General features: G+C 39.9%; 3 protein-coding genes across 4 annotated transcripts in view; all 3 read left to right on the top strand.

The window, feature by feature from the left end:
- The first annotated feature begins 402 nt into the window (after positions 1-402).
- gpr156 (G protein-coupled receptor 156) lies at positions 403-16,551 on the top strand. Its single transcript, XM_032568553.1, has 10 exons — positions 403-663; positions 4,041-4,193; positions 8,358-8,485; positions 8,650-8,785; positions 8,870-8,980; positions 9,795-9,920; positions 10,125-10,220; positions 11,403-11,639; positions 12,232-12,390; positions 14,103-16,551. Exons 2-10 carry the CDS (start codon positions 4,053-4,055, stop codon positions 15,423-15,425), a joined length of 2,457 nt encoding a protein of 818 aa, XP_032424444.1. The 5' UTR covers positions 403-663; positions 4,041-4,052; the 3' UTR covers positions 15,426-16,551.
- LOC116723534 (E3 ubiquitin-protein ligase TRIM69-like) lies at positions 4,208-8,213 on the top strand. The gene is made up of 2 exons (XM_032568554.1): positions 4,208-6,015; positions 6,417-8,213. The coding sequence occupies exon 2, from the start codon at positions 6,419-6,421 to the stop codon at positions 8,069-8,071; it is 1,653 nt and encodes a 550-aa protein (XP_032424445.1). The 5' UTR covers positions 4,208-6,015; positions 6,417-6,418; the 3' UTR covers positions 8,072-8,213.
- Positions 16,552-20,102: 3,551 nt separating the features above from the next.
- gsk3ba (glycogen synthase kinase 3 beta, genome duplicate a) overlaps positions 20,103-25,397 on the top strand; it is a 41,630-nt gene continuing 36,335 nt past the window's right edge. For both annotated transcript variants that reach the window (XM_032566725.1, XM_032566724.1), the window contains exon 1: positions 20,103-20,943. In XM_032566725.1, the coding sequence (XP_032422616.1) occupies positions 20,856-20,943 (88 nt within the window). In that variant the 5' untranslated portion in view covers positions 20,103-20,855. The remainder of the gene's footprint in view (positions 20,944-25,397) is intronic.

The following is a 25,397-nucleotide window of genomic DNA, read 5'->3' as shown; positions in this document are numbered from 1 at the left end:
TACCTCTTCTAGCTTGGCGGAACAAATTTGCGAATATCTGCGTTGGTGCATTAGCAAGCAACTCATGCGCTGATGTGATTTGTCAGCCTGCAGAAACATTATTTTTGCTCGGAGAATCAGTAACGCCTGCTTTTAAACAACAGGTCAGTTATAATTTGCGTTTCCATTTAAACAAGCAGCCTGTTTGTTTGCGTTGGTGCCCAGATGATGTGCCGCCCAACGTGTCCCAAATGCCAACCAGAGTCCCCAGAGGAATTTGCGACATCCCCTCCCGCACTGCACGGTCTCATCACACTCTGAGTGCCTGGAGCGTTTTGTTTTTTTTTTTGTTTTTTTGGAGAGAGAGGGAAAAGTTACCTCCTCTCCTGACACACACACCCTTGCCGCCCTCTCTCCCTTCCTCCCTCCCGTCATGCTCAAATGGAAACTCCTGCAGTCTGCTGAGCATTTTTCCTGAGTGACAGGATCCTCAGGCTGACAGTTTTGACGGCGAGGTCAAGTATAGGGGATCATATCAAGTCTGCAGCCTTGGAAACCATGTAGCGATGCTGGATCACTTTTATTTGTGTTTATTTGTATCTTTTTTCACAAGTTTTTGGAGACGTAAACGATGGAATTTGAGGCAAGACGTCGCAATGGAGTCCTCTTTCACTGAAGCCCGAGGTTTGGAACTTTAATTTCTTAAAATCATACGTAGCAATGTTGTAATTTTTTTTTAAAAATTCTAATTTATCTTCGGGTTTTAAATCAGCGGCTTTACAACGGAGTTGAAGTAGTCCGGCGTGCGTAAAGATCTCTTCCAACCAAAAAAAAAAAAAAAAAAGAGGCTCGCTTAAACACAGGTTAATCCGCATTTGGGGATCACTTCTAAAATCCGCATCAAATACAATTAAAATGGATTCAACAATTTTTTTTTTCTGGGAGATGTTTTAATTAACCTATACGGTTTGCATTTCTTGAGGTCTCATTCAGATCCGACGCCGCCGCATAGACTTCATGTGTAACACATATTCAGGTGAATTTACGACAAATGAGTAGTTGCTTAAAACACACTTTAATATCCTCTGCGTGTGCTGTGCACCAGATCCAAAGAGCTCTTTTTTGTGACTGCCTGTAATTGCATTCTAACTCAGATTAAAGAATAAACTTATAAACGGATTACTGACTCAGAAAGAATGTTTCAATTTTGTCCCCTGAATCGGGCCTAGACCTGGCAGTTGCAGCTCTAATCTTTTCTTAATGTTTGATAGGATAATAAATCTCTTTATTCCTATTTTTTTTATTAACTTTGAAGAAACTTTAAGAGACTTCCCTAAAAGCATTCCGAAGACTTGCGGCCTGCTAGGAAAGCCTGTAAGTGCACATACCGTCAGTTTTACTTTTCTTTTTCAATTTGGATTGTACCGGTAGTTAAAGGTTTTTTTTGTTTTTCTTTTTTTCCCTATTTTTGAGATTAAAGCGAAAGGTTTCTGAACATTGATGACAATACATTTGAAATATGAAGCTTAGCACATAGCATGGCCACGTAAGAAGTAAGTAGTGACAGCAAGGTCCCCAGCTTGAATTTAAGTTCATAAATGGAAATTTATACAGAGATTTATCCAGTGAGGGAATCAGGAGTAAAGTTGTCTCAGTGCTATAACATGGAGATCTAACAAACCAGCATCCCGCCCTTGGATTCAGAAACACATTTCAGGACACAATGAAATGCAGCGTTCAAGTAGACACAATTTCAGCTTTGGTTCTCACCAACAGTTCCATTGCTCTAAATGGTTGTCACCAGTCATCCATTGTCCATCTCCATTTATTTTTGGTGGGTTGCAAGGGGGCAGGTGCTTATCTCTGGCAGTCATTATGCAAGAGGCAGGGTGCACTCTGGACAGGTCTCACAAAGCAAACATGCAAACTCCATACAGAAAGACCTCAGGCTGAGATGCTGCAAGGCATCAGTTGTTTAAGTGACACTTTCCCGCATACAATTAGTCCATAATTTACATTTTAGGTTTAAGCTAGGTAGTATAGCATGTCTCATGTCACTCAAGAAAGCTATGATTAAAGAAGGCATTTTCTTTTCAAGAAAAAAACATTTTCTTACAATAACTACAGTCTCCTCAGTGGTCTGGCTGTTTAGTCCCTGCTTTTGCTGTTGGCATCTGAACTATGTTGTGTTTGTTTTCCCTCAGGTTTGAATTGTTGCTTTCCTTAAAACCAAATTTAAATCAACTCATACTCCTATGACATAGAGACCGTCTTTGGTTGAGTGAGGGGAAGTCTTTCCTCTTCATCTGTTTACTTCCACAGAAATCCAATTGTCTTTGTAGCAAATTTGTTAACTGTATCCTTTATGTGTTGCCAGTGAGCCACCACACATCCATTTGAATTTTTCCCACTAAGAAGCATTTTTTCCTTTTTTGTTGCAAAAACAATTTGTGTCATGATTACCACGAGAAACAGTTGGGTGACATATTCTATGCCACTATCAATTAAAGAATAGCACATCTGCTTTTGAGGGCATTACTGGAAAGGCTTTTTCTGTGTGAGACGGAAGCATTTTTAAATTATTTATCTACTTGAAAAAGACAATTACAAGGCCATTAGTAATTTAGTTTTGTTCCATGCGTTTAAGAATTGTGGGTTTTCTACCTCAATAATATGATAATATGTGTCCTTTATGCCCTTCTCAATAAGTCGTTACGTTAAAGATAAAGTAGCTGGGTGCAAGCTAAACTTTACACAGGATATAGGCCCATCCCACGCACACTCACACTCACACAGGTAGCTCAGGTATTACTTGCGGTTTAGCCTTCAGGACTTTAGAAGACACTCCTCATGACTTTTGTGAACTGTCAAAACATGTCCAGAAAAACGGAAGATAATTTGAAGTCACAAACTGTTTGTTCTGCTCACACATTGACCCCCTCCTGCTGTCCCACACCCAAAGTTGGATGTTGGGTAGATCTTGCTGACACCTGTACGGTGGTGGGCTCTTTTCCAAGTTAAAAACAACAGCGTTTCAGTTAGAGGGTTTGAAAAGCTAGAGGAAATGCCTTACTCTGCTGGCTTTTCCTGCGGGAAGAAACTGGGCTGTGATCTATACTTGGAAAGTGATGACAGGACATGAGCAGGAACTTCAGACATTTCCCAAACGAGAAGAGCTGCTTTGTTGAGTTAACAACTTTTTTCACTTTGGATCTTTTCATTTTGAATAATTGATTCCACGTTTTTCTGAATGTCCAATTACTCAGCACATCCGAGGCCATTCTGGCAGTGTTAGTCATTGCCAGTATGAGCACGTCTCCTACAGTTATGAATGAGACGTGCTGTGTCTGATTTCACACTGCTCACATAAAAACACACACACCTGTCTGCCAATATGTATCAATAAAAGCGATTTTAACCCACCCTGGCATCATGCGGCTGAGTCACATCTGCAATTACAATCATCATACTCAAGTCTAGGTTCAGCTCAGAGTATCAGATGTGCCTCATTTTCCAATCTCCAGCATGTCAGAGCAACCTAAGTGAAGCCTCATAAAAAAAAAGCCCAAAAACGCCCGTGGCAGCACTGACAATTTTTGTTCCTGTAAAGTCAGTCTCAGAGTCTCGAACTGAACAGCTGAGCTGACTGCAGAATATGTCGACATAATTAAAAGCTGACTGTATACCAGGTCATTTCTATGATGACAGAGTGAAACAATGAGGTCAAACAGAAACTCAAAGGCTTCTCTGTTTATCTGAGGTTGTTTTCTACCACCAGTGCAATTCAAAATTATCTGCTTCCTCCACCTCCTTCTTGTTTTTGTCATAGCACCACACTGTGGTGCACCCAGGTCTTGCAACTGCTGATCCTTTGTGGCATATTCTTATACGATTGCAACTCAAGTAACACAATTTAAATGAAACTGAACAACTGAAGCACCAAACATAATTTAAGCATTTTAAGTGCATTTACTGCTTTATTTCTTGTATATCAATTATAAGGTCCATTGTTTATTTCCCAAGCGTGACCTTATGAGCTGCTTTGCTTGATTGTCCCACAGAATGTGTTTGTGATGGTGGACAGACTGGGGCCAGTCATGGAGCCTGAGCTGAACTGCAGCTCTGTGTGTGATTCCCCACATTGCCTCATCCAGGCTGGACTCAGCAGGCAGGAAGGCCAGGACATCCTATGGAGACTATGCATCCTAAACTCGGTAATCTTTCTCTTGACCTACATCTTCTACTGTCTCTCTGTTCTCAATTTATTTACACAGTATATGTATGCACACAATCTGAGTTGTCTGCCTGGTGCTGAGACTGTAGGTGACAACCAGTCTGTGTGTTTGAGAGACCCAGTGATGATCTATTTTCCATTTGCGAGGACAATTCTACAGATTTCTATTTATGATATTTCCAATGGTTGTAGTGGAGACGGATGCTGCAGTTCCCTCGTTATAATCTCCCAAGATATATTGTTGTCACTATTTCTTGACTGATGAATATGAATGCACACTAGCGTTGCTTTAGTGTGATGACAATTAAAAGATTTATTCATCTTAAGTTAAAAAAATCAGGCATACAAATAAATAACTTTGGGCACTGTATCTTAGATAACTGCTTCAAGTGAATTAGTTATTTGGCACTGCTGTCTGTTTAAGTGCCAGCCACATGCATATTTTTACACATATTATAATCCACTTGATGCACTTTTGGCACTAATTTTTATTCCCACGACTGACAGCCTTTGGGTCCTGTGTTTGGAGCTTGACACAACTCAGGATGCCAGATTTCCAGGCTTGTGGCCGTGTTGTAAACATTTATTGTTGCACATTCGTTTTCAGACACTGTTTTGTTGTTTTAAATGATTTGGCTCAGTGTTTTAGATGATTGCACATAACTTGGAAATGTCTTCAATTTCTCTAGTTATCATGGCAACTATTCTGCATGTCAATCAACAATGATAAACAGTGGAATTAACAAAAGCTGATAAGAATTTTACTTTATTTTTTAATTGCAATTCCACAGCATAGAGTAAATATAAATAGCTACATAATACTGGTATTCATAGAGCCATCAACAACTGGCATCCTGGTAATGATGTGTAAGAAGACATAAAATAAACTCATGTTTTATGGTGGTAATATAATTCTGTAATGGGGATTGCACAAAAATAAATTTTACATTTTTTAATTATGTATTTGGAGGGAAAACATAAAATAGGATGTAGAACCAAAACCCAGCTCTCCAGGCAAATCTACAAACTAGGAAAGACATGTCTATTTTCCACTATCACCTTGACTCGGCTCAAATCTACGGTTGGTTTCCCATTACAATTGAATAACAGCTCTAGCGGGTGGTCCACATAAAGCTGGGCTGCCCCAAAGTCAAAAAGGTAGCTTAACGTTATTTGTATGTGACAAAAATGGAGGAAATAGAAGCTATGCTGAACATTCTGCGCAACCTCCTACTGGCCTTAAAAATCTCAAATATGCTGAGTCACTGTTTTGAGTTTTTACAAATGGTGGGTCGGATTATTCTTAGAGTTCTAGCACGCATTGAGCAACATAAGGGAGGTAAGAAAAAAATTAAAATCTCCATAGCTCATTGTTGGAGAACTGCAACAAGACGTGGCATCTAGACTCGAGAGGTCACGAGACTGCATGACAACCATTTGACTCTATCTATGCTAAAGATAGGGTCAAAGATAGGTTATATTTTATATAGATGCAGTCCTAATAACTTTATGCTTCCCCATATCTCCTATAAATGCACCGGATTTGCTTGTTTGAACTATGATACCATTCCAGTTGATGGAGACAGCTGAAATCGAGAAAGGTAATGGGCATGTACTGAAGCTATGTTTAGAATCCCCTCTGTCCCCGATACCTTTAAGAGAAGCGGGAGGACAGACCAACAGCAGAAGCCGGACGGGTGATACTGTAAACAGACTTCTGAAATAAAAGATACAGCATCAGAAACACTTTGACAAAGAACACAATCAAGTCTTTCTCTCTTCAAAGGACCAAAAACAGCAAGGTAAGCTATATCTTAGAAATCTTTTTATGCTTCATGATGTTAACTTGTGCAATTAATTACCTTAAAGTAAGCCAAAAGTTTGAACCAAATTTTGTGTGAGCTTTGTTGTTTGAATGCATCATCTAAATTCAGCAAATGTTCTGTTTTAGTTTTTTATTGCATTCTCCATAGAATGCCTCACTAGTATTGCTAGCTGATCCTGGCTAACATACAAACTACCCTGATAGCATGTGACACAGTGTAATGAAACATAACACCGTGCATTTGTTACTGTTCATGGCTAACTAGGACACAAGTGTTTTCATGCCTTGTAAAATAGTGGAAAGCCAAAAATAAAAGAAGCTGAGGCAACGTATTCCATAAAATCCCACCTGTTTTCTTCTTTCTGGATGTGTTCCCAGATATGGCTACAGCCGCCAGCATTCTGTCCAAGGAGCATCTCCTTTGCCCCATCTGTCTGGATGTGTTTAACCAGCCAGTCTCCACTCCGTGCGGGCACAACTTCTGTCGTGACTGCATCCAGAGATACTGGCAGAGTACCAATCCGCCGCAATGCCCCATGTGTAAACACAAGCTGTACAAGAGGCCTGACCTCAAAGTCAACACCTTCATATCCGAGCTGGCTGCTCAATTTAAAGACCATGGGGAAATGAAGTACAAAGACAAGCTCAGAAGTATGGACATGTCAGGCCACAAGGGGGAAGTTGCTTGTGATGTGTGTATTGGTAAACGGGTGAAAGCTTTTAAAACCTGTCTGGAATGTTTGGCTTCATTTTGCCAGACACATCTGGAGCCCCATCACGTTCTAGGCACCCTCAAGAAACACACCCTGATCAACCCAATTATGAACATGCGAGACAGATTGTGTAAGAAACACGAGAGCCTCCTGAACCTGTTCTGCCACACAGACCAGATGTACGTGTGCCAGGTCTGTGTTGAGGATGACCACAAGGCACATCGTATGGCTCCTATAAAGCATGAAAGCCAAGACAGGAGAGATCAGATCAGAAGTATGAACATGGAAGTGCAAGAAGACATCCACAGTAGGCTAGAGAAAACGTGTGAGATCGGTCAAGCTGTTGAGTTTAGCAAAAGAAACACTGAAAAAGAGGTTGAAGAGAGTTTTCTGGTCTTCAACAAACTGCTTCAAGTTGTTAAGACAGTCCAAGCTGACGTGGCTGAGGCTATCTTAGCAAAGCAAAGGTGTGTCGAAAGCAGGGCTAGTGAGATGACATTGGATCTTGAGCAAGAGATTAATCAGCTGACAAACAGGAGCACTGATTTGGAGCTGCTCTCACAGACAAATGATGATCTCTACCTTCTCCAGAGCTTTCCGGCTTTCTCCACTAAGCTGCCCATCAAAGACTGGTCTGGGATTTGGGTAGAAAGTGCAGTCTATGTGGGAACAGTGAGAAGGGCACTCAGGAGAGCAGAATCACAGCTTGAGGAAACCATCAAGGCAGAGGTAAAGAGGCTTTGCAAGGTTGAATTTGAGCGAGTAAAAGCCTACGCTGTGGATGTGACGCTGGATCCAGATACAGCTCACCCCAAACTCGTTCTTTCAGAAAACCGGAAGCAGGTCTATCACAGCGATGTGGCTGTGAACCTCCCTGACAATCCAGCAAGATTTTACCCTTGTGTTAGTGTCTTGGGGAAGGAGGGCTTCTGCTTCGGAAGGTTCTCCTATGAGGTTCAGGTGAAAGGGAAGACAGAGTGGGATATCGGAGTGGGACTCGAGTCGGTCAATAGAAAAGGAGGGAATCTGCTGAACCCTGAAAGAGGCTACTGGACTCTGGGAATGAGGGAGGATGAGAGTTACTGGGCACTCAGCAGTCCTCCTGTTAGACTGCCACTGGTGGAAAAACCCCAGGCAGTCCTGGTGTACGTGGACATGGAAGTGGGGCAGGTTTCATTTTACAACTCAGACTCTCACTCTCATATCTACACGTACACTGGATACACTTTCAGTGAGAGACTTTTCCCCTACTTCAACCCGCGAAGGAATCACAGTGGGGTCAATTCAGCACCTCTCCTTATCCTGCCTTTGAATATCTAAATTTTCACTATGTACTATCTTTTATGATGCTTTCAGATGTTTCAGCAAACTTTATTACTGATTAAAGTTAAAGTAATAGTTCCACATCTGTTTTGTAATGCTTGATGCTTTTGTTCCCTGCAATAAAATTCTGCCTTATGAATTTGTGCTTGGTTATAATTTTTACATTTGGGATTTGAAGAAACCTGGACTCTGGAGCACTTGTAGGATTAATTATCTTTTCCATAGAGGTACCAGAAGGGGCTGGAACTTTATGGGGAATAAATGTCCATGTCTGTGTGTGTAGTTGGCAGCAGAGGTCCCAAGGCGTTCCCTCTCTCCTGCGCTCAGAGCGGTTGTCTGGACGATGCTATCGTCTGGCATCCTGTTGGCGTTCTGCTTTCTGGTTTTCACCCTGCGCTTCAAAAGCAACAGGTAGAGTGAAAAGTGTATTTAGTAATTTCGTGGACCCCTCCACGAAATTATGTTGAATAATGTAATGTAGTTAAATGCTAGTTAAATGCTAGCATTTAACTACAAATTCATCAAGCAACTGTATACTGGCATGTTAAAGGAGTCTGCTTGTGTTGTTCCATCAGGATAGTGAAGATGTCCAGTCCCAACCTAAACGTTCTGACTCTCTTTGGAAGTGTCCTCACATATATTAGCGGCTTTCTATTTGCAATTGATGAGCAAGCTCATAAACAAGCTGACGTTTGTATTACGTTGCTTCAAGTAAGTATCTAAATCCTTGTAGCTGCAGTTTTATACTGTTGGAGGTAAATTTTAAGGTGATCCTTGTGGTTTTCCCTCCTCCAGGCTCGGATGTGGATGCTTTGCATTGGAAGCACCCTGGTCTTTGGGCCAATTTTGGGAAAGACCTGGAGGCTTTACAGAGTTTTCACTCAGCGAGTTCCTGACAAGAGAGTGGTAGGCAGGCTCTTCTGGTTTCCTTGTGCTCATCTCGTTGACATGCACATTCTTGTCTTCTTCATTTGTATCACTGTAGTTTGAATTGAGAACATACTGTTACAATAACACAAACCTCAAAGTAATTTAATATATAAATTGACTGTCTTAGTATGTAATCTCATGTCACCTCATGGTACACTGAGATGCAAAGTGGTTATAATAAAGTAGCTTTTTGGCTGTTATCCACTGTCCTTTTATTGAAAACACTACATTCCCAGATTCAAAATGTAAAATCCCAGATTTCTGTGATTTAAATAAAAAACATATTCATAATTTATTTCAAATTATTTCCCTTAATATGACATATATTCTGAACAAATCCATTTAAAAAAATTGTATCCATCCATTCTTTGGCTTTTGCTTATCTAAGACTGGGTTGTAGGGTAACAGGTCTAAAGGAGAAAGCAGACATTCGTCTTCCCAGCGACACTCTCCAGCTCGTTGCAGTAGATCTCTGGGCCTTCCACATAAAAGCTCTGCGTCACATAAACCATTTTAACGGACGTTCACGTATTTTGTTTCTTTAGTAATTAATGAAGTATTTTTGAGTAATTCAACCTGACAACAGTAATGCATGGCTGCACATTGCTCTGAATAATTGAATACTGTCAAATTTAGATAGAGTATTTACTAAATTAGCCTTGGTGTGCAATTACTCTGAGCTCTTTTTATGATTTAGGCTTATCTCCAGATCAAGTTTCTGTGTGTGGATGGTGTAAAGATGGAAGGTGTAAAGAGTTCATCTTTATCACTGTGTCTTTTTCCGTCTCAGATCATTCGAGACATCCAGCTGATTGGCATGGTAGTTCTACTGATTCTACTGGAGATTCTGATTCTCACCACCTGGAATCTCACAGACCCGGTGAGATGCTCACAATCTGTCAGAGCTGTGGCCAAGGTGAGAATAATTAGTAAGCTATGCATTGATTTGTTTGGTAGATTTCTGAAGATGATCATATGCAATATATTACTGAGTCATGATTGAGTCTGAATTTTTTGTTCTTTTAGATGCTTTTTTGATAAAACAGGGTACACAAAAGGTAGATTTTCTTGTGTGTAGACGTGTCAACTTTGATGTAATATTTGGTTTCCATTCATGTAGGCGACTGAGAGAGACACCTCCTACTCTTTGTCACAGCTGGACTCTTGCTCCTCAGAATACTCAAATATTTGGCTCATCATCATTGCTGTTCAGAAAGTAAGCTTCAGCAATTTCATTTATGCTTGTAACAACACCACTGACTCACTACATTTAATGGTTTTTGATAGTGATATATTTTATGCAATTTATTTTTCCAAGAATGGTTTTCCAGTTTAGAGAAAACAAACAAGCAGAGATTTAGAAATAAAGTGAATATGTCCAAGACCAAAGCTAAACTGGAAATGTCGATACAGCTCCCTCCTCAGTCACTGGTATCTCTGGGAATAATGTGCAAATTTATGTTTAACTACAGTACAGTGGCATAATCTCAAAATGAAAAATTTACCCCCATTACAGTCCTACTCATTGTTCGTAGTGGCAATCTTCCAGATGTTTTATACTTACTAATTTTTACTCTGACTGTAGCACACTTAGATAAGCAGCTACTTTCCTGACCTTTGAAGATTAATACCCACTTGCTGAACTTGAATGGCATGTTGTCTTTTCTTTACTGTTTTAAAGAGTGACAAATATAAATTGTCTTTTGTGTCATGTTTGTGTCGATCCAAAACTGGAAGTCATGTGGCAGACAATAGTTTAGTAAAATAATGACATCCATTGAAATTATAATGTATCCAAAAGTTTGGCATTGTGATTATGTGGAAAAAAAGATGACCCTTTTAATTAAAATGCAGTTTCTGCCAGTGCAATTAAAAAAGAATTCATTTTAAGGCTTTTTACGTATGTTTACCAAAAGTATAGGGTGTGGTATTTTGCACTGAAAACAGGTTTTTAAAACTCTGAACTAATTATCTTGAAAGTTGCTCAAATCCCTGAGTAAAATAATTTTCTGAAATGTTACTTTTAGATATGCAAATGAGGCTTCAGCTGTCAAATTAGCAGCTAATTTGCATCATTATTTCTAGAATAAAAAGCTCACCAATGAATAAAAACAGGTTCCCAGTGACTGACATACAACAAGATAAAAGAATGTCAAAATTACCATGATGCGATTTTGAATTTCCCCATCCAGTACACAAGAAAACTTTTGACAAGTGAATTTCACCAATATGGGATCAATAAAATCTTATGTAAAGTAATTGTGATTCCAGGTAGTTTAAATCTAAATCTAAATAAATACTAAAGAAAGAAAAGTGAACAAAAAAAAGCATAACAAAAAAGTACATTTAGTAAAACAGTAACATTTGAAAATAATGACTTCTGCTCTTCTTTATCAAGGGTTGCCTCCTCCTTTATGGCACATACCTGGCTGGACTCACCAGCAATGTCAGCCATCCTCCAGTCAACCAGTCTCCCACCATCATTACGGCCGTCACTCTGGTCACCTTTTCCTCTGCTGTGGCCTTCCCTGTGTTCTTCTTCCTACACACCTGGCCCAACCTGGTCTACAGCACTGTAGCTGGAGCCATCTTCATCTGCACACTGGCCACTAACTGCATGCTGTTTGTGCCACAGGTCAGAGACAAAACCTATCAGATCCCTGACTATAACGACTAAATATTAGCTGAGATTGTAATTAGTTTAAACAAAAACATGAGATAAAGTCATGTTGTCTATAATGTTGGTTACACTTTCATTATCTTTTCCTTATATCCCAAAATATGAGGAGTTTTTTCTTTTAAGATCTGTCATGAGGAAATCCATCCCACAAAGAGAAACTGTAACAGATGGACAGATGACAGTGTGTGTATAGGAAGGTTTAGGGTAAATCCAATAAACCTGACATGTTCTTGTTGTACTGATGGATGAGGTTTCGGTGTCTGTCAGGAGAAGATGACTCACAAAGAAGTCCTCATAATGAGTCAAAACTTTGTAGGCTGCAAACAGGTTTACGACTCTGAGAGTCTAACAACGGGTTTATGTTAACATAAAGGAATGCATCTGCAGCGAGAGGAAAAGAAATAGTTCAACAATGAGCAGTGCTCTAAAGCACACCTCATAGAGATATTCCTGAAAGGATTTATTTCTCTTCCGAGAGGTTTATATGTTGCTGGGAATCCGTGTAACACACATAAAACTCCTAAATATCAAACCTGTCTTCTTGCAGCTGACCCAGTGGCGACAGTTTGAGGAGGATCAGAACAACCAGAGTCAGATGGCCAAATATTTCAGCAGCCCCAGTAAGAGTCAGCCATCTGTCTACAGCCAGGATGAGATCTACTTCCTGCTGGGGGAGAACAGCTCAATGAAGAAGCTCTTGAATGAGGTAATGTAATGGGTTTTTTTTATACACAAAGTGGTTAATTTAAACAGAGATTATATTCTTTATATATGTATTTCAATATTTCAGTGCATGTGAGTTCCAGTCGTCCAAACTTCTCCCTTGGTTAAAAGGATGAAAATTGTTTGGGAACATTTGCATTGTCTTGTTTATTAGAGTTTGTCAAGAGTGTAGGACTGTTCATGGATGAGCAGTCCGACAGAAATGAATGTCATTATGTAACCAGTTGGTTTCTAAATGGCTGTCTTTGTCTTTTACTTTGTGGAACCAGCTATGACCATATTAGGACAAGAGGATGGCCCCTAGAAGATGAGCCAGAGAAATTAGATGATATCATTATTTGAAGACAAAATATATTGATATTGATGCAATTAAAAGCTGTTGAGGGTTTTTGATTAGCTGCTTAATGCAGACGGTTTCTTCAAGCTATAACTTGCCTCAGTGTGTCTACTTCTGTAAATCACAATTCTCTTTACCTTGGTGACTTGATCAGAATGCAGCTTCCTTTTTAGGGCAAGAACATTTAAAATTCATGGTCATCCAGGCCAGTAAAAGCATAATTTATAACCGTAGCAAGTATTGCATAGTTTCATCCTCTCTAAGCTCTATGTTTAGCTCGTACACAAGTTCAAACATCTCTTAATCATCCTGAGTTAAAACTCTTCTAAACTAAGTTGTTACATATTAAGACATGATTTTGTGTGTCAAATAGCATTAATTGAATATTTTAATGAGGCAAAATTTACTATTGCCACTCTGAAAATGTAGACCAGATCTGACTCTCATGAGCCCATTGTTGCCGCTTTGTGCAGTAGTCAGAGGTCAACGTGGGCACTTGTGTCCCTTTTAACCCAGTTAACAATGACTTTCAGAATGCAGATTCAGTGTTTAAGTTTAAAAAAGCTATGGTAAGCGATTTTATTTATCTGGAGCAATGGTTCAGAAGGTAGCCACCTTCTGAGCCACTTTCTGAGCAACGGTGGGTAGAAAGGTACCCACCCTCCTACCCACAGGTTACAGGATTTTGTCCTGTGACTATTGAACGTAGTGTACTCTGGATTTAATAAAGTGCTATAAGTACAGACCATTTACAATTTATCTGTCTTTAATAAATTCGTATCTTCCTCCTCCTGACAATGTTTTCATATGGAGCAGTTTGATGAAGTGCTAGGCTAATGTTAGCATGCATTCTCTATCTTTTGATCTAACTTGTTAAGCATTTCTTTACAACTGGGACCAAAACTGACAGAAGAACTCTCCTGCCTCATAAACTTGATTTGAATGTCGAATAGTGTAATTCTCCCAGATGGACACCAAGCTGCTCCAATAATGTTCTCCATATCAGTGTGAACATTATTGCAAAGGGTGAGATTGTGTATTTTCTACACTGTATTTTACAACCTGTACTAACAAAACATGTTATGATTTATGGAAATTGCTGTAAAGGCAGTGCCATGGCTCACTGATGCCTCACTGCAAGCGTGAAATTAAAGACAGTACACCAAGGACAGGTGTTAGGATTTTAGTTTCACGAACACCATTATTTACCGTGTGCCATCATGTGCCCTGACGGGAACATGAGCCAAACACTAAAATCTCAACAAGTTGTGGAAGGTTTCACAATCCAGTTAAGTGATAATATCTATCATTTTTGTTTTCAAATATTTAAACTTCTGCTTTTTCTTTTCACTTTTCAGAAGAATGCTGCTATTGACAGTCTTCAAGAGCAGGTAAACAACGCCAAGGATAAACTCCTGAGGCTCATGACAGCAAGTCAGCCCCTAGGGGACCAGGACGTTGATTCCTCTGCTGCTTATTTCAACTCCTCCTCTACCCAGACCACTGAGCTTCAGTCTGAAGGAAGCTCCTCTTCCTGTTTATCTCAGAGAGACACAAAATCCAGACTTTTGCCTCCTCCGGCCTCTCATAATCTCACTCTGCCTCCTGATCCCTCAAATACACTCCGGATACCTTCCATTCAAAACTCAGTGAACCTCAATCCTGCTTCTTCCCCCTTTACTGATGACATCCTGAGTGGAAGCCGGAAAGATGTCCCCAACTCTGCAACTAGACAGAAAGCTGAATCCACAGTGAGAGAGAATGTCAAGCAACCTCTGTCCCCCACATTTCCAGGAAGGACAGCGGAGGAGGCTGTTCATTTTGTCACCTCTCTTCAAAACCACAGAAGACTGAATCCCTCTCAAGTTGAACAATTTGCCAGTCATGGTGGCCTGCCAACGCATGTGGGACCAAATCCCAAACTGACTGGTTTTGTCAGCAGCGAGAAGCTGCAAGAGATCATCCAGGAGCTGAGCATGGATGCAGTCATGGAGACAGCGCTTCGATTTCCAGGTCAGGCGTCTAAGACGTCATCTCAACCGAAACTGAACACGTTGTCCCCTCTGTCCCTCTGCTCCTCTCATTCTCTCTTCCAATACCCCAGCATCTCTCCATACGCGATGAGAAAACGTCGGCCTCCTTTCCACCCCTCCAGGAGAGCTTTGTCCTCTTCCTGCTTCTACACAGGCTCAGATGTTCCCATTTGTGAACTGAAAAGGGACAGCAGTGAACACCAAAATCCAGATGAGACACATTTTCGTGCTGATTGCAGCGTCACTGATTTAGACAAGTCAATAGAGGAGAAAGAGGGTGATAAAGAGGGAGAAGAGGAAGTGAAAAACTGTCAAAGACATGCTTCGCGGTCTCACAACTGCCCACTCTGGCGTTGTGCTACACAGAACTGTTCACCTGAGCACGATGTGGGAGAAGACGACAGCGGCAAGCAACGCCATCGATGCATCAGAGACTCGAGTGGATATTGGGATTCAGACTCTAGCAGCTCCACAGATTACTGCTACTACCATCGTCCTTACTGTGATTCCTGCCTGCAGCGGGGCACCTTTCTGTCCTCAGACAGCTCCTCAGACTCGTCTGACAGCGAGTACGAGGATTACACCAACCTCTGTCGCCCCCCGCGGCCCGTTGTGTTTAAAGATGACCTCAAACCTACTTTAGTATGACAACATGTTTACTGCACTTTATGTTATTTAATTATTTCCACCACTTGAACTTTGAGTACTGTGAAGAATTATTTGCTTTCTTATACATTTTTGTTTGTTTGTTTCACTGAAAAGTTTCAGATAATTAAACACATTTTAACGCTAGAATAAACACAAAATGCATTTTTCACATAATAATTTTATTTATTAAAGGAAACAAACTACCAACAACAATCTTGCCATATGAGAAAGGTTCATTTCTCCCTAAACCTACCTACTAGTTCCATAGCTAACCTTTGCAGCAGCAACAGGCATAAAATGTTTGCTAAATCTGAGACTGGGTCTTTTTCATCACTGTGAAGGAATTTATACCACTTTTTTTGCAGAGTAGTTTTGATCAGCCTCATTCTAGGGTTTTCAAACATGAGCAGCCAGTTTAAAGCCTCTTTGCACGATCTCAATAAGATTTAAGTTCAGATATTGACTAGACCACTGGGAAACCTGAACTTTTGCTTGCAGTGGGGGGATAACTTTTGAGTTTAGTGTCAGAAATTCATGCCCAGACATCCTCATTTAGGTACAGAATTTTATTCAATTATGGCAAGTCATCCAAGTCCCAAAGCAGCAAAGAACCATAACATTAAACCATGGCCATGTTTGGCTGTTGCTATGATGTACACCACATGTAACTGGAACCACACCTTCCAAAAGGTTCTGTTCAGCTTGAATTGCTGGAGTCCCAAAGTCTAAGTTGTAAGCCTTTCCAGACAGATAATAGACAGGAGCTTTGTTTTTCATCTTCTTTAAACAGTCTTTAAATGAAGATATTGTGTTTCTTAATATATCCTGTCAGACTGGTTCTATTTGAATTATTTCATTATTTTACAGGTCTGACACCAATCAGGCCTGGGTGTGACTAATAAAACTGAATCATATAATCTGGTTAATCAAAGTTTCTCATGGTTTAATGAAGCAGTAAATTACATTAATAAGGATATGTTATTTTGGGTACAATATTTATGTATTTATTTATTTTTGCCTTAATCAAAACCATTGAAAGTTCAATTTAGTTAGGCTCTCTGTGAGTTATTAAACTTTGTTTGATGATCTGAAACATTTAAGTGTAAAAACAAACAAACAAAAAAAGTAGAATATATCTTTAAGAGAGTAAATACCTTTTTTTTTTCTTCTCCCCTCCAGGGGGTCTTTTGTGGGCTCTAGTGTCCCTTATATGAAAGTAGACTGACAGGAAACGGGGAAGACATGTGGCAAATATCGCCGGGTCCGGGAATCGAACCCGTGACGGCCACGTCGAGGACTCAAGGCCTCCAAACGTGGGTTGCGCTATCCTCTACGCCACCACAGCACGCCCGGGGGAGTAAATACTTTTATTCACAGCACAGCATACTGACTCTTAAAGCACCAGATCAATTATTATTGTGTTTAATGATGACATTTTATACTTGGAGATAATGTAGCTCTAATTTCAGTAAGAAATGCTTTGTTTTTCCATTTTTATATGAAGAAAGCATTATTGTTGAATTCTGTTTGTTTGATCATAAGAATTTTAGATCTATGAAAATGTTTTGCCCAAAAATGCTGATGTTTTGATAATATTATTAATTACCTTTAAGTTATTTTTTTAAACGTGACGTCATTAGAACAAGCATAAAAAGGTGCAAAATTAATAGAATTTTATAGATGGTTACAGTTGTACATTCATTTACTGTTTGTATAAACACTGAATTTCTTTTAATATTTATTTATAAATCTTTAATATAAAAAAAGTGTTTTCTCTATATCAATGGTCCAATCACAGCAGGCAGAATCACAAAGTGAACTTTTCAGTGTACAGTAATTGTGTGACTGCTGAGGACAAAAAACTTGAAAAGTCTTAAAACAAGTTCCAACTTCTCATAGTTATTATTTTATAATTTTGAAATAAAACATGCACAAATATGAGACAAATAATGCCTAAAATTGTATTTGATCTTGATGGGAAGTTGCGGTAAAGGAAGCGTCTTCAGTCCTGATTTAAAGCTGCCAACAGTTCCTGAAGGTTTCAGGTTTTCAGGGAATTTATTCCACAGCTGAGGAGCGTAGAAACTAAATACTGCCTCCCATTGTTTAGTTTGGGCCCTAAAATCATTGAATACGCAGGTGTCTGAGTGCCGATGAATCACCTAACAAGAACCTCTGAGATCACTCAAGACCAATGACGCAATTTTAAAATTTGATCTTTTTACAAACAGTCTTTTGTGGCAGTGAACTGATTCTGGAGATGATTGTGGCTGCTGGGTGTCAGATGAGCTGCAGCAGCTGGAGATACTTTTTCTCCCCTCCAGAAACCAGTACTTTTAAGCCATTAAAATAATAGAATCTGTTACCTTTTAAGAAGGGATTGAGCTGATTTTATTTGGTCTTTATTTTGGATATTAAAATTGAGGTTTGAATCCATAACGATATCTAGGCTTATTGCCTGCTGTTAATATCACTGTAATTGAGTCTAGTTGAATCTTGATTTCTAATCTTGTATTTTTGGGCCATAAACAATAACCTTTTTGTTTTCTGCATTAAACTTGGGAACATTATGACCCTCCACAGCCACAATAGGGCCATGATAACTCTGGGGTAGCAGCAGAGATCCACAACTCAGGTGGAAGAATCTGTACAATGTCTGCAAGGAAGCCATAAGACCTCCTGCTTGCAGTTCACTAGAATCCACTGGGGGACAAACATGTGGAAGGAGGCGCTCTGGTGTAATTTGAACTTTTTGACTTACATGCATAAATGGGTCTGATGAAAAGCAATACCGCACATTATCTTTACATCTTGTGGTGGTGGCAGCGTTATGCTGTATGGTGCTTTTTTGACTCTGGACAACAAAGCTATTAAAAATTAGAGTTGGTGGTCAGATGGATGAAGCTAAATACAAGACAATCCTAGAAGAGAACCTTTTAGTGGCTGCAAAAAAATCTTGAGAGTGCAGATAAGAACTACCATATTGCAGGACAATGACTTTCTAAACACACAACCAGAACTATGACGTTTTAGATTAAGACATATGCCTATGCACTAATGGCTCAGTCAAATTAAACACCCTAAATAAAATGAAAAATGTCGAAGTCTGTATCTAAAAAAAATGTTCGAAGGCTGCACTCTTGCACAATATTTATTCTTTTCTTTCTTATTAGATTTTGTCTTCTGAGCACTGGTTTTGCTTTCACTATTGTTTATCTATGTTCCTCTGTGACTTTTTCCCCTTGTGCTGCCAGGGGATGGGTTGCTATGAAGACAAAGCAGTTTCCTTCATTACTTCTGCCCAGCTGCCTGTATTTAAAATCTTGCTGTGCACAAATCATTGAAGGACAGCCTCGGAGAAATTCCCTTTGATATATGACACAACAAAGTATAAATAGATCACACAAAAGATAGACTGCCGACACACTAACGTCAGCAAAAAGGAAAGATTCTCCTTTTAGGAGTAGTGATTTGCATTCTCTTTGAGATGTGCCATACTCGCATCAAGCAATTAAAAATATTTCTCAGATATTGTGCTCTATTCACAAGATTAAATTTATAATTATTACATTGTTTAAACAATCATTTTAAAAGTTACAATCTCTAAAAATAAATTTAGATTTAATGGACAAAAGAAAATTAGGGAAAAAAAGTATTTATTAATGTTTAAGCTTTTCTACTGAATATTCAAGGTGAAAGGAAAAAAAAAACTAAATGATTTTCTTTCATTACCTGTCCTACCATAATAACTATAATTTATTATGTTATTAATACAAAGAACAAGTCTGTGCAGTGCTCTGCAATCATTTGATTGGGAACTGTTAAATAACCACTAATCATCACATCCAGCTAATGAAAAATGTCCATGAAAAGTACCGAAGCACAGTAAGATTAATTAGATAAGAAACATAAATAAATAATACTGAAAAGTTAAGGACTATTATGATTTTATGACACATTGTGGGTTGTATTTTATGTTGTAAAGGATATTACATATTCCTGTAGACGGCAAAATAATTATGTTGATAATAATAATCACCATTATGATTTTTATCATGATGGTATGTGATCATCAGAACATTAAGTTCTAGCAAACACATAGTGATTTGTACAATACAACTATGAAACCGCTGCAAATAAGCGTAAAATAAGTGTTAATATACCGGTATTCATACACACATGTGTTTCGGCAATATGGCAACAATTAATTGGAGGAGTCAAGAGGACGTTTAAAAAAAAGTTGCCCATGAAAGGTAGAGGATAGGATTTTGTGACTAACATAGCAACAGTGCTGCATGACCACCGGTGCTCTGTGACAGCTGGGGGGGATTTTGAACTGACAGCCTGGTTTTCAAGCTCCATTGGTCGAAAAGGTCATCAATCTTGTGTAAATCCCCGCCCATTGTCCCCGTCATGGCACTGGAAAAAGCCTTTGAAGTCTTGAGGGAGGGCAGCGAGCAAATTATGCCATGTGGTGTTCAAGACCGACATTGCTATTGGACCACAGGCACGCGGTTGACACCCATTTCTGAAGGATACTGTCTCTGATTGGCTAAACTCACCACCCCAGATCCAGCGTGTGCGCGTTCACGGTTTTCGTATTCAGCGTCACGAGCTACGTTCACAGCTTGAACTCCTTTCTTTGACATGTGTTTCTTTACGAAATTTGCGTACGTACAATACGCAGCGACAAAGACTGCGAGCCTGAAACCTATGGGGAAGGAGTAAAAAAAAGACATTCGGTATCGTCGCATTCTGTATCTTAAGACCATCATTTTCTGAGAGGCTCACCGCTTCAGGGGCGAGGTACAGACACCGAAATTTGACGACCGTGAGGCCGGAGCTAGCACCAGCGTAAAGTGTGTAAATTAGCCGCATAAAGACTGCGGCGACGGACAGGTTTTCCGTTAGAAGATCTTTAGGCTCTGGTATAGTGAGGGAGCCGCCATGGCAGCCGGATCACTGAGGCTCCACATCGGGATATGAAGAGGAGCTGCATGTGTCCCTGAATTGGCAAGCAAACGGCTCGTTTTGATTCTGGACCGACAACCGAGCTGACCGTTGTTCATTTTTGTGGAAATCACCCCGAAAAGGACTTTTTATCAAACACGGGGCCACGGGGAGAGGCCAGATTCATGACTATTTCAGTCGGAGACGTGTCTTATGAGGCCCGTTGAAAGAAAACCTGGACTATAAAGGAGGGAAATGATGCTCTGATTGACCGTCGGTGGGAAAGATTGGACAGTTTTATTTTGTGATTATAAAACTGTGCTAACGGGCTCTCTTTCTGCCTGTGCCCCTATTCCGAGACTCAGATATTAATTTACTGTCAACCCTTTTTTTTTTTTTTTTTTTTTTTTGGATGAGAAGGTTCGGCGACTCGATCAGCCCTGCCGTTTAGCAAGTCGAAAGAATTAAAGGGATTGGATCATGTCGGGTCGGCCCAGGACCACATCCTTCGCCGAGAGCTGCAAGCCAGTGCCGCAGCCCTCTGCTTTCGGCAGCATGAAAGTCAGCCGTGAGTACACCTTAATGTAATCCCAGAGCTGCTTTCACCCCCCCTGTATGCACCACAGGCCCCGGTGTGGGCTACCTTCTCTCTCTCTCCTTTTTTCTACATGTCCAAGTGTCATGCTAGCACAGAGTAGCTTAGCCTGGATGTCGCTCAGCGGCGCACACTGCTGCTGACCGGGGGCCGGTCAGTGCAGCAGGCCGCACCGGGGCAGGGTTGGGCTGGGTGAAGCGTTGGTTTGGCACCAACCCAGGATGGAAAAAAAAAATAAAAAAAAATCAACCAAGCTCTTTCCTACTACCGGAGATCCGGTATAACAAATGTCTGAATTTAGATTACAGCATATAGCGGAATTCCTTTCTACACAGAGTTAAAGCGGTAGGGCCGGTCTGTATTACGCAAGTGTCTGAGCAGAGCGGAAGGTACGCCCATAGTTGACTCGAGCGAAACTGACTCTGTCTCTGAACATCCAGGTTTGCTGGGTTCTGTGGGCCTGTTTAAAAATTAGCAGCCTCGACGACTAGACACAGAGTAATCAGATTCATGGCCGCGGAGATGAAGCCCTACCTGCCATGGGTTGTCAGGCTGGCAGTGGTCATCCAGACACAGCGCTTTGATCTAATTTGGTGTGTGTCAGAAATCTAAAAAATAAATCCACCTACCCGCTTCTGTCTGGGTACTAATGCATTTAAAAAAGGTGTGTATGACTTGGTAGTTTGCTTCTAAAATTATACAGCACATCTGAAACGATGGACATTGTTGACTGGAGCAATTTTTTACATGCTGAACTACACCCCTGCTTCACCTTTCACCTATTTAAGCATGAGTAATGGTGAAAATTTGGCTGTAAGGAATGTTGATGGTGCTTCTCCCTGAAAAGTGCTGGAAACAAGTATGCAAGCCGAGGAGCTGTATGTTAAAACCAATTTCGTCTGAAGCAGCATTGAGTGCAATTTAAATGATACCAAGATCTTGTGCATAGTTTAAAAATTAAGGTGATGACTGCGTTTTAAAAGCTGATATTGCAAAGTAATTTCTCTTATGAGTATAGATAGCCATCAACAGCAATGATCTGTGATTAATGATTTTCCCCTTTTAAGTAATAAACCTAACTTTCTCTCAGTTGATTTGTAATAGTACCATTTTAAGTCAAATTGTCATGTTTATTACTGTAGCATTCTATTTCAAGTTATAACTTTCTAATTTTTGGTATAATATGGATTGTGCACAAGGTAATTAAGTTTGCAATCACACATCTTATTGGTTGATTTTAAAAAATTTTGTTAAATAAGAGACGTGAAAACAAGCATAGTTTGTTTAAAATGTTCTACTTTTTAGAAAAATCTGAACAACATGCTTTTGACCAAATCCATTTGATAAGCCCAGCCATGTTGCTTTATATGTAAAACAATAAATATTTTTTGTATGTTGCATTATTTTTATTATTATTGAAAATGTTTGATACTGCAGCCCACAAAGCAAATTTCAACATGATTTTGAGGGAACACTGCACTCGCTAGCGTAATGACAAACGGAGCCATTGGAGCGAAAAGCGTAGCAGCAGATCTGTCAACACTAAAATATCAGCTGTTAATACAATGAGAGCCAACGGTGAGGCGGTGGCTTAATCCCACTTTACCTCCTGCACCTTTGGGTGTGGAATACCAAAAGATTTCATACCTTCACTTGGTTTGGTTCTCTTTCATGCAGCACCTCTAATGTGGACCAAAGCACCTGGACAGCGCCATGCTGGAACAGCAGCTACTTGTATGAGGCCCTCAGACAAGAAGGCTGCCCAGCATGAGCAGCAGGGGAGGCGGGGAGCTGTCCAGCATGTTCTATATACGAGACAAATGAAGTAGTACTGAGGAGATGGAGGGCTGCACACACTCTGAGGAAGAATTGTTAAGTTTTCTGCTCGCATTCATTTATAACTCTTGCATGCTGGATATTTCAGTTTTTTTATTTCTTTTTAGTGGTTCAAAAATAATGTAATGCTTCCATTTTAAAATATGTTGTGATAAGGACAAAAGCATATCTCGTTTTAATGACGCATCTTTAAATAAATGTAGTAAACAGAGATGATTTTGACACAGCCTGTCTTCCCATCATCACATACATTAGGGAAGATTTAAAGGTTTGTGTACTCGGTTCACTATTTTGAAACGATTAAACATAAAGAATGTTTTTTAAAAATTTTTTTATTATTCTTAATATACATAATCAAGAATCCTAGAGGTATTTTAAATAGATTCAAATTTATTTGCTTGTTATAGTATTTATTCTGTAATGAATCCCTCTTTCTTTAAGAAGCATAAAAAATATTATCTTATTGATTGATAACCAGGCACGTTAAATGTCATGCTCTTATTGAGTAATGATGGGTCAGCTTTGAAAGGAGTGTCCCATTTATGCCTAAGTTGAGGGCAATGGGCCAGAGGAACGGTTTAGTGCTAAGGGTATGGATAATATATTATGTAAAATGAGTGTGTGTCACACACCAGACTGTTGATATCAATTTAACTGTGATGGTGACATCTGCAATGTTAAATAAAACTGCCCCTGCTTTGTTTTTCCTCATTTAGGAATGCATTATGATGAAAACGAGTCTGTTGGGGAAGGTTAAAGGTGCCTTGCAGCTGAGATGTGATCAGGATGTATGTTAGTAGAATCTGGCCTGAAGGTTAGGTTGAGGGTCACCTCAGAGTTTCAGTGCAGTAATCCCTCCTGGGACACGCCACAATGTCAGAATGGCAAACACACAATGGATGCTGAAATAAAGAATCAATGGTTGCATTTTTCCCAGTCAGTCATTATTTATCGTTAAGGTTTGTGGAAGTTTATGGTGATTTCTGAATGTACTGTTTTTCTGGTCACTCAGTGCATCTCCCAATGAAAGCCAAACTGGCTACCGCTCAGTTAACCTTTAGTTTTATCTCTGTCCTTTACAAAGTAATTTGTGCTGAGACTTTTATGTATAAGCTGTAGTTATAAGGCATTTATTTCAGGATAAATGTACCATGCAGAAGATGAAGGTACTTTCCAGAATTTACTTTTTTAAATATTCCTTTACTGCATTGTGTTGTGTAAAGCTCAATTAACAATGTTTTACATTTGTATGTATAACAGTTTTATACTTGTGATATTAAATATATTTTGATATCACTAAGTAAATGCTATTGCCGTAGATTATATTTTCTTTCTAGTGTATTTTTTTATAAGCATATGGTAAAACCTCAGTAACTGAAGTAAACTGAAGATGCAGAATAACTAACCACTAAACCAGATTAGACAGCTAAAGCAGGCTAGATGGTTCGTGACAGGAGCAGGTAGTTAGCTGTCCTGAAGAGTTTCTGCTGTATTTTTCTGCTGACTCATGGTCTTTTCACTGCTCAATAGTGTGAATGCTTTATGACACATAGTATTGATAAAAGTGCAAAGAGACATCATTAGGGTTAGATGAGGAATCTCACCTACTTGCCTCTCGTTAGCAAGATGCTACGCTTTCATGTTTCCTGCTGTGCACAGGACGTCCATATTTAGTGCTTGGATTCATTTTATTTAAGACATCAATAAGTCGTTTATCAATATAAATAATGTTTCTGTAAGTGCTGAGTAACAAGTGGCCAAAAGAAACTTAGAATGCTGTTTTAATATTTCTTGTTTTCTTAAACTCCTTCAGAGTTGCACGATAGCAGAGTGTATCATTTGACTAGATGCATTTAGCTCATGTCTGTTACCCTGACCTCCACCATGCTGCTGCATGTGCACACACTGCACACACTACACATGTATGCTTTTGTGTGAATACTTTGGCTGATGATCTAAAGCAGCTGTAGCATGTGTGTATAATCACGGAGAGAATGCTGTTGCCCCCCTAACCCTCTCGGGCAGATGGAGACGTACACATGCATGTGTGCATACATTCACAGGGGCACGCGTAGGTTTTTGTTTTTGGGGGCTAAAGCAGCTGGCCAAGAACAATGAGAGGCCTGTTTAGCATTTCAAAGCTGCAGCGCTCTCCCTCTTCCCTCCTCGCCTTTGCTGTCCCCCTCATGCATTTTGCTAGTGATAATGAGAACAAAATGAACTAATTATACTCTTTGATTCTGATTGAAACAGCAGGGCTCACAGGCAAGACGAGAACTGTTACCGTCAGACAGGAAAATAGACTAAAAAAACTGGCTTGACCAAGTTAAGCTCGGTGTTTGTGGTGCAGTCAGCTCGGTGGCTGTGCATTGCTGTGATATCTAAAATCTATGCATCCACGTCATGTCTTGTCAAAACCCCCTGTCTCCATCTCGATACGGCCTGGCCGTGTTTGCTTTGTGTCAGAACTGACATTCCTGTTACTGGACATTTCAGAAATGCAGTGAATCGTCTCATCAGGTGGACACCGGCAGCGGGACGTGATTGCCTCCACGTGTCAACATGGTGTTTAGACACGTCTGCTCGTGCTG

Source organism: Xiphophorus hellerii, chromosome 7, assembly GCF_003331165.1.
Source record: "Xiphophorus hellerii strain 12219 chromosome 7, Xiphophorus_hellerii-4.1, whole genome shotgun sequence".
NCBI classification, from domain to species: domain Eukaryota; kingdom Metazoa; phylum Chordata; class Actinopteri; order Cyprinodontiformes; family Poeciliidae; genus Xiphophorus; species Xiphophorus hellerii.
The sequence above is the reverse complement of the archived record's forward strand: the minus strand, read 5'-3'. Positions and strand labels throughout refer to the sequence as shown.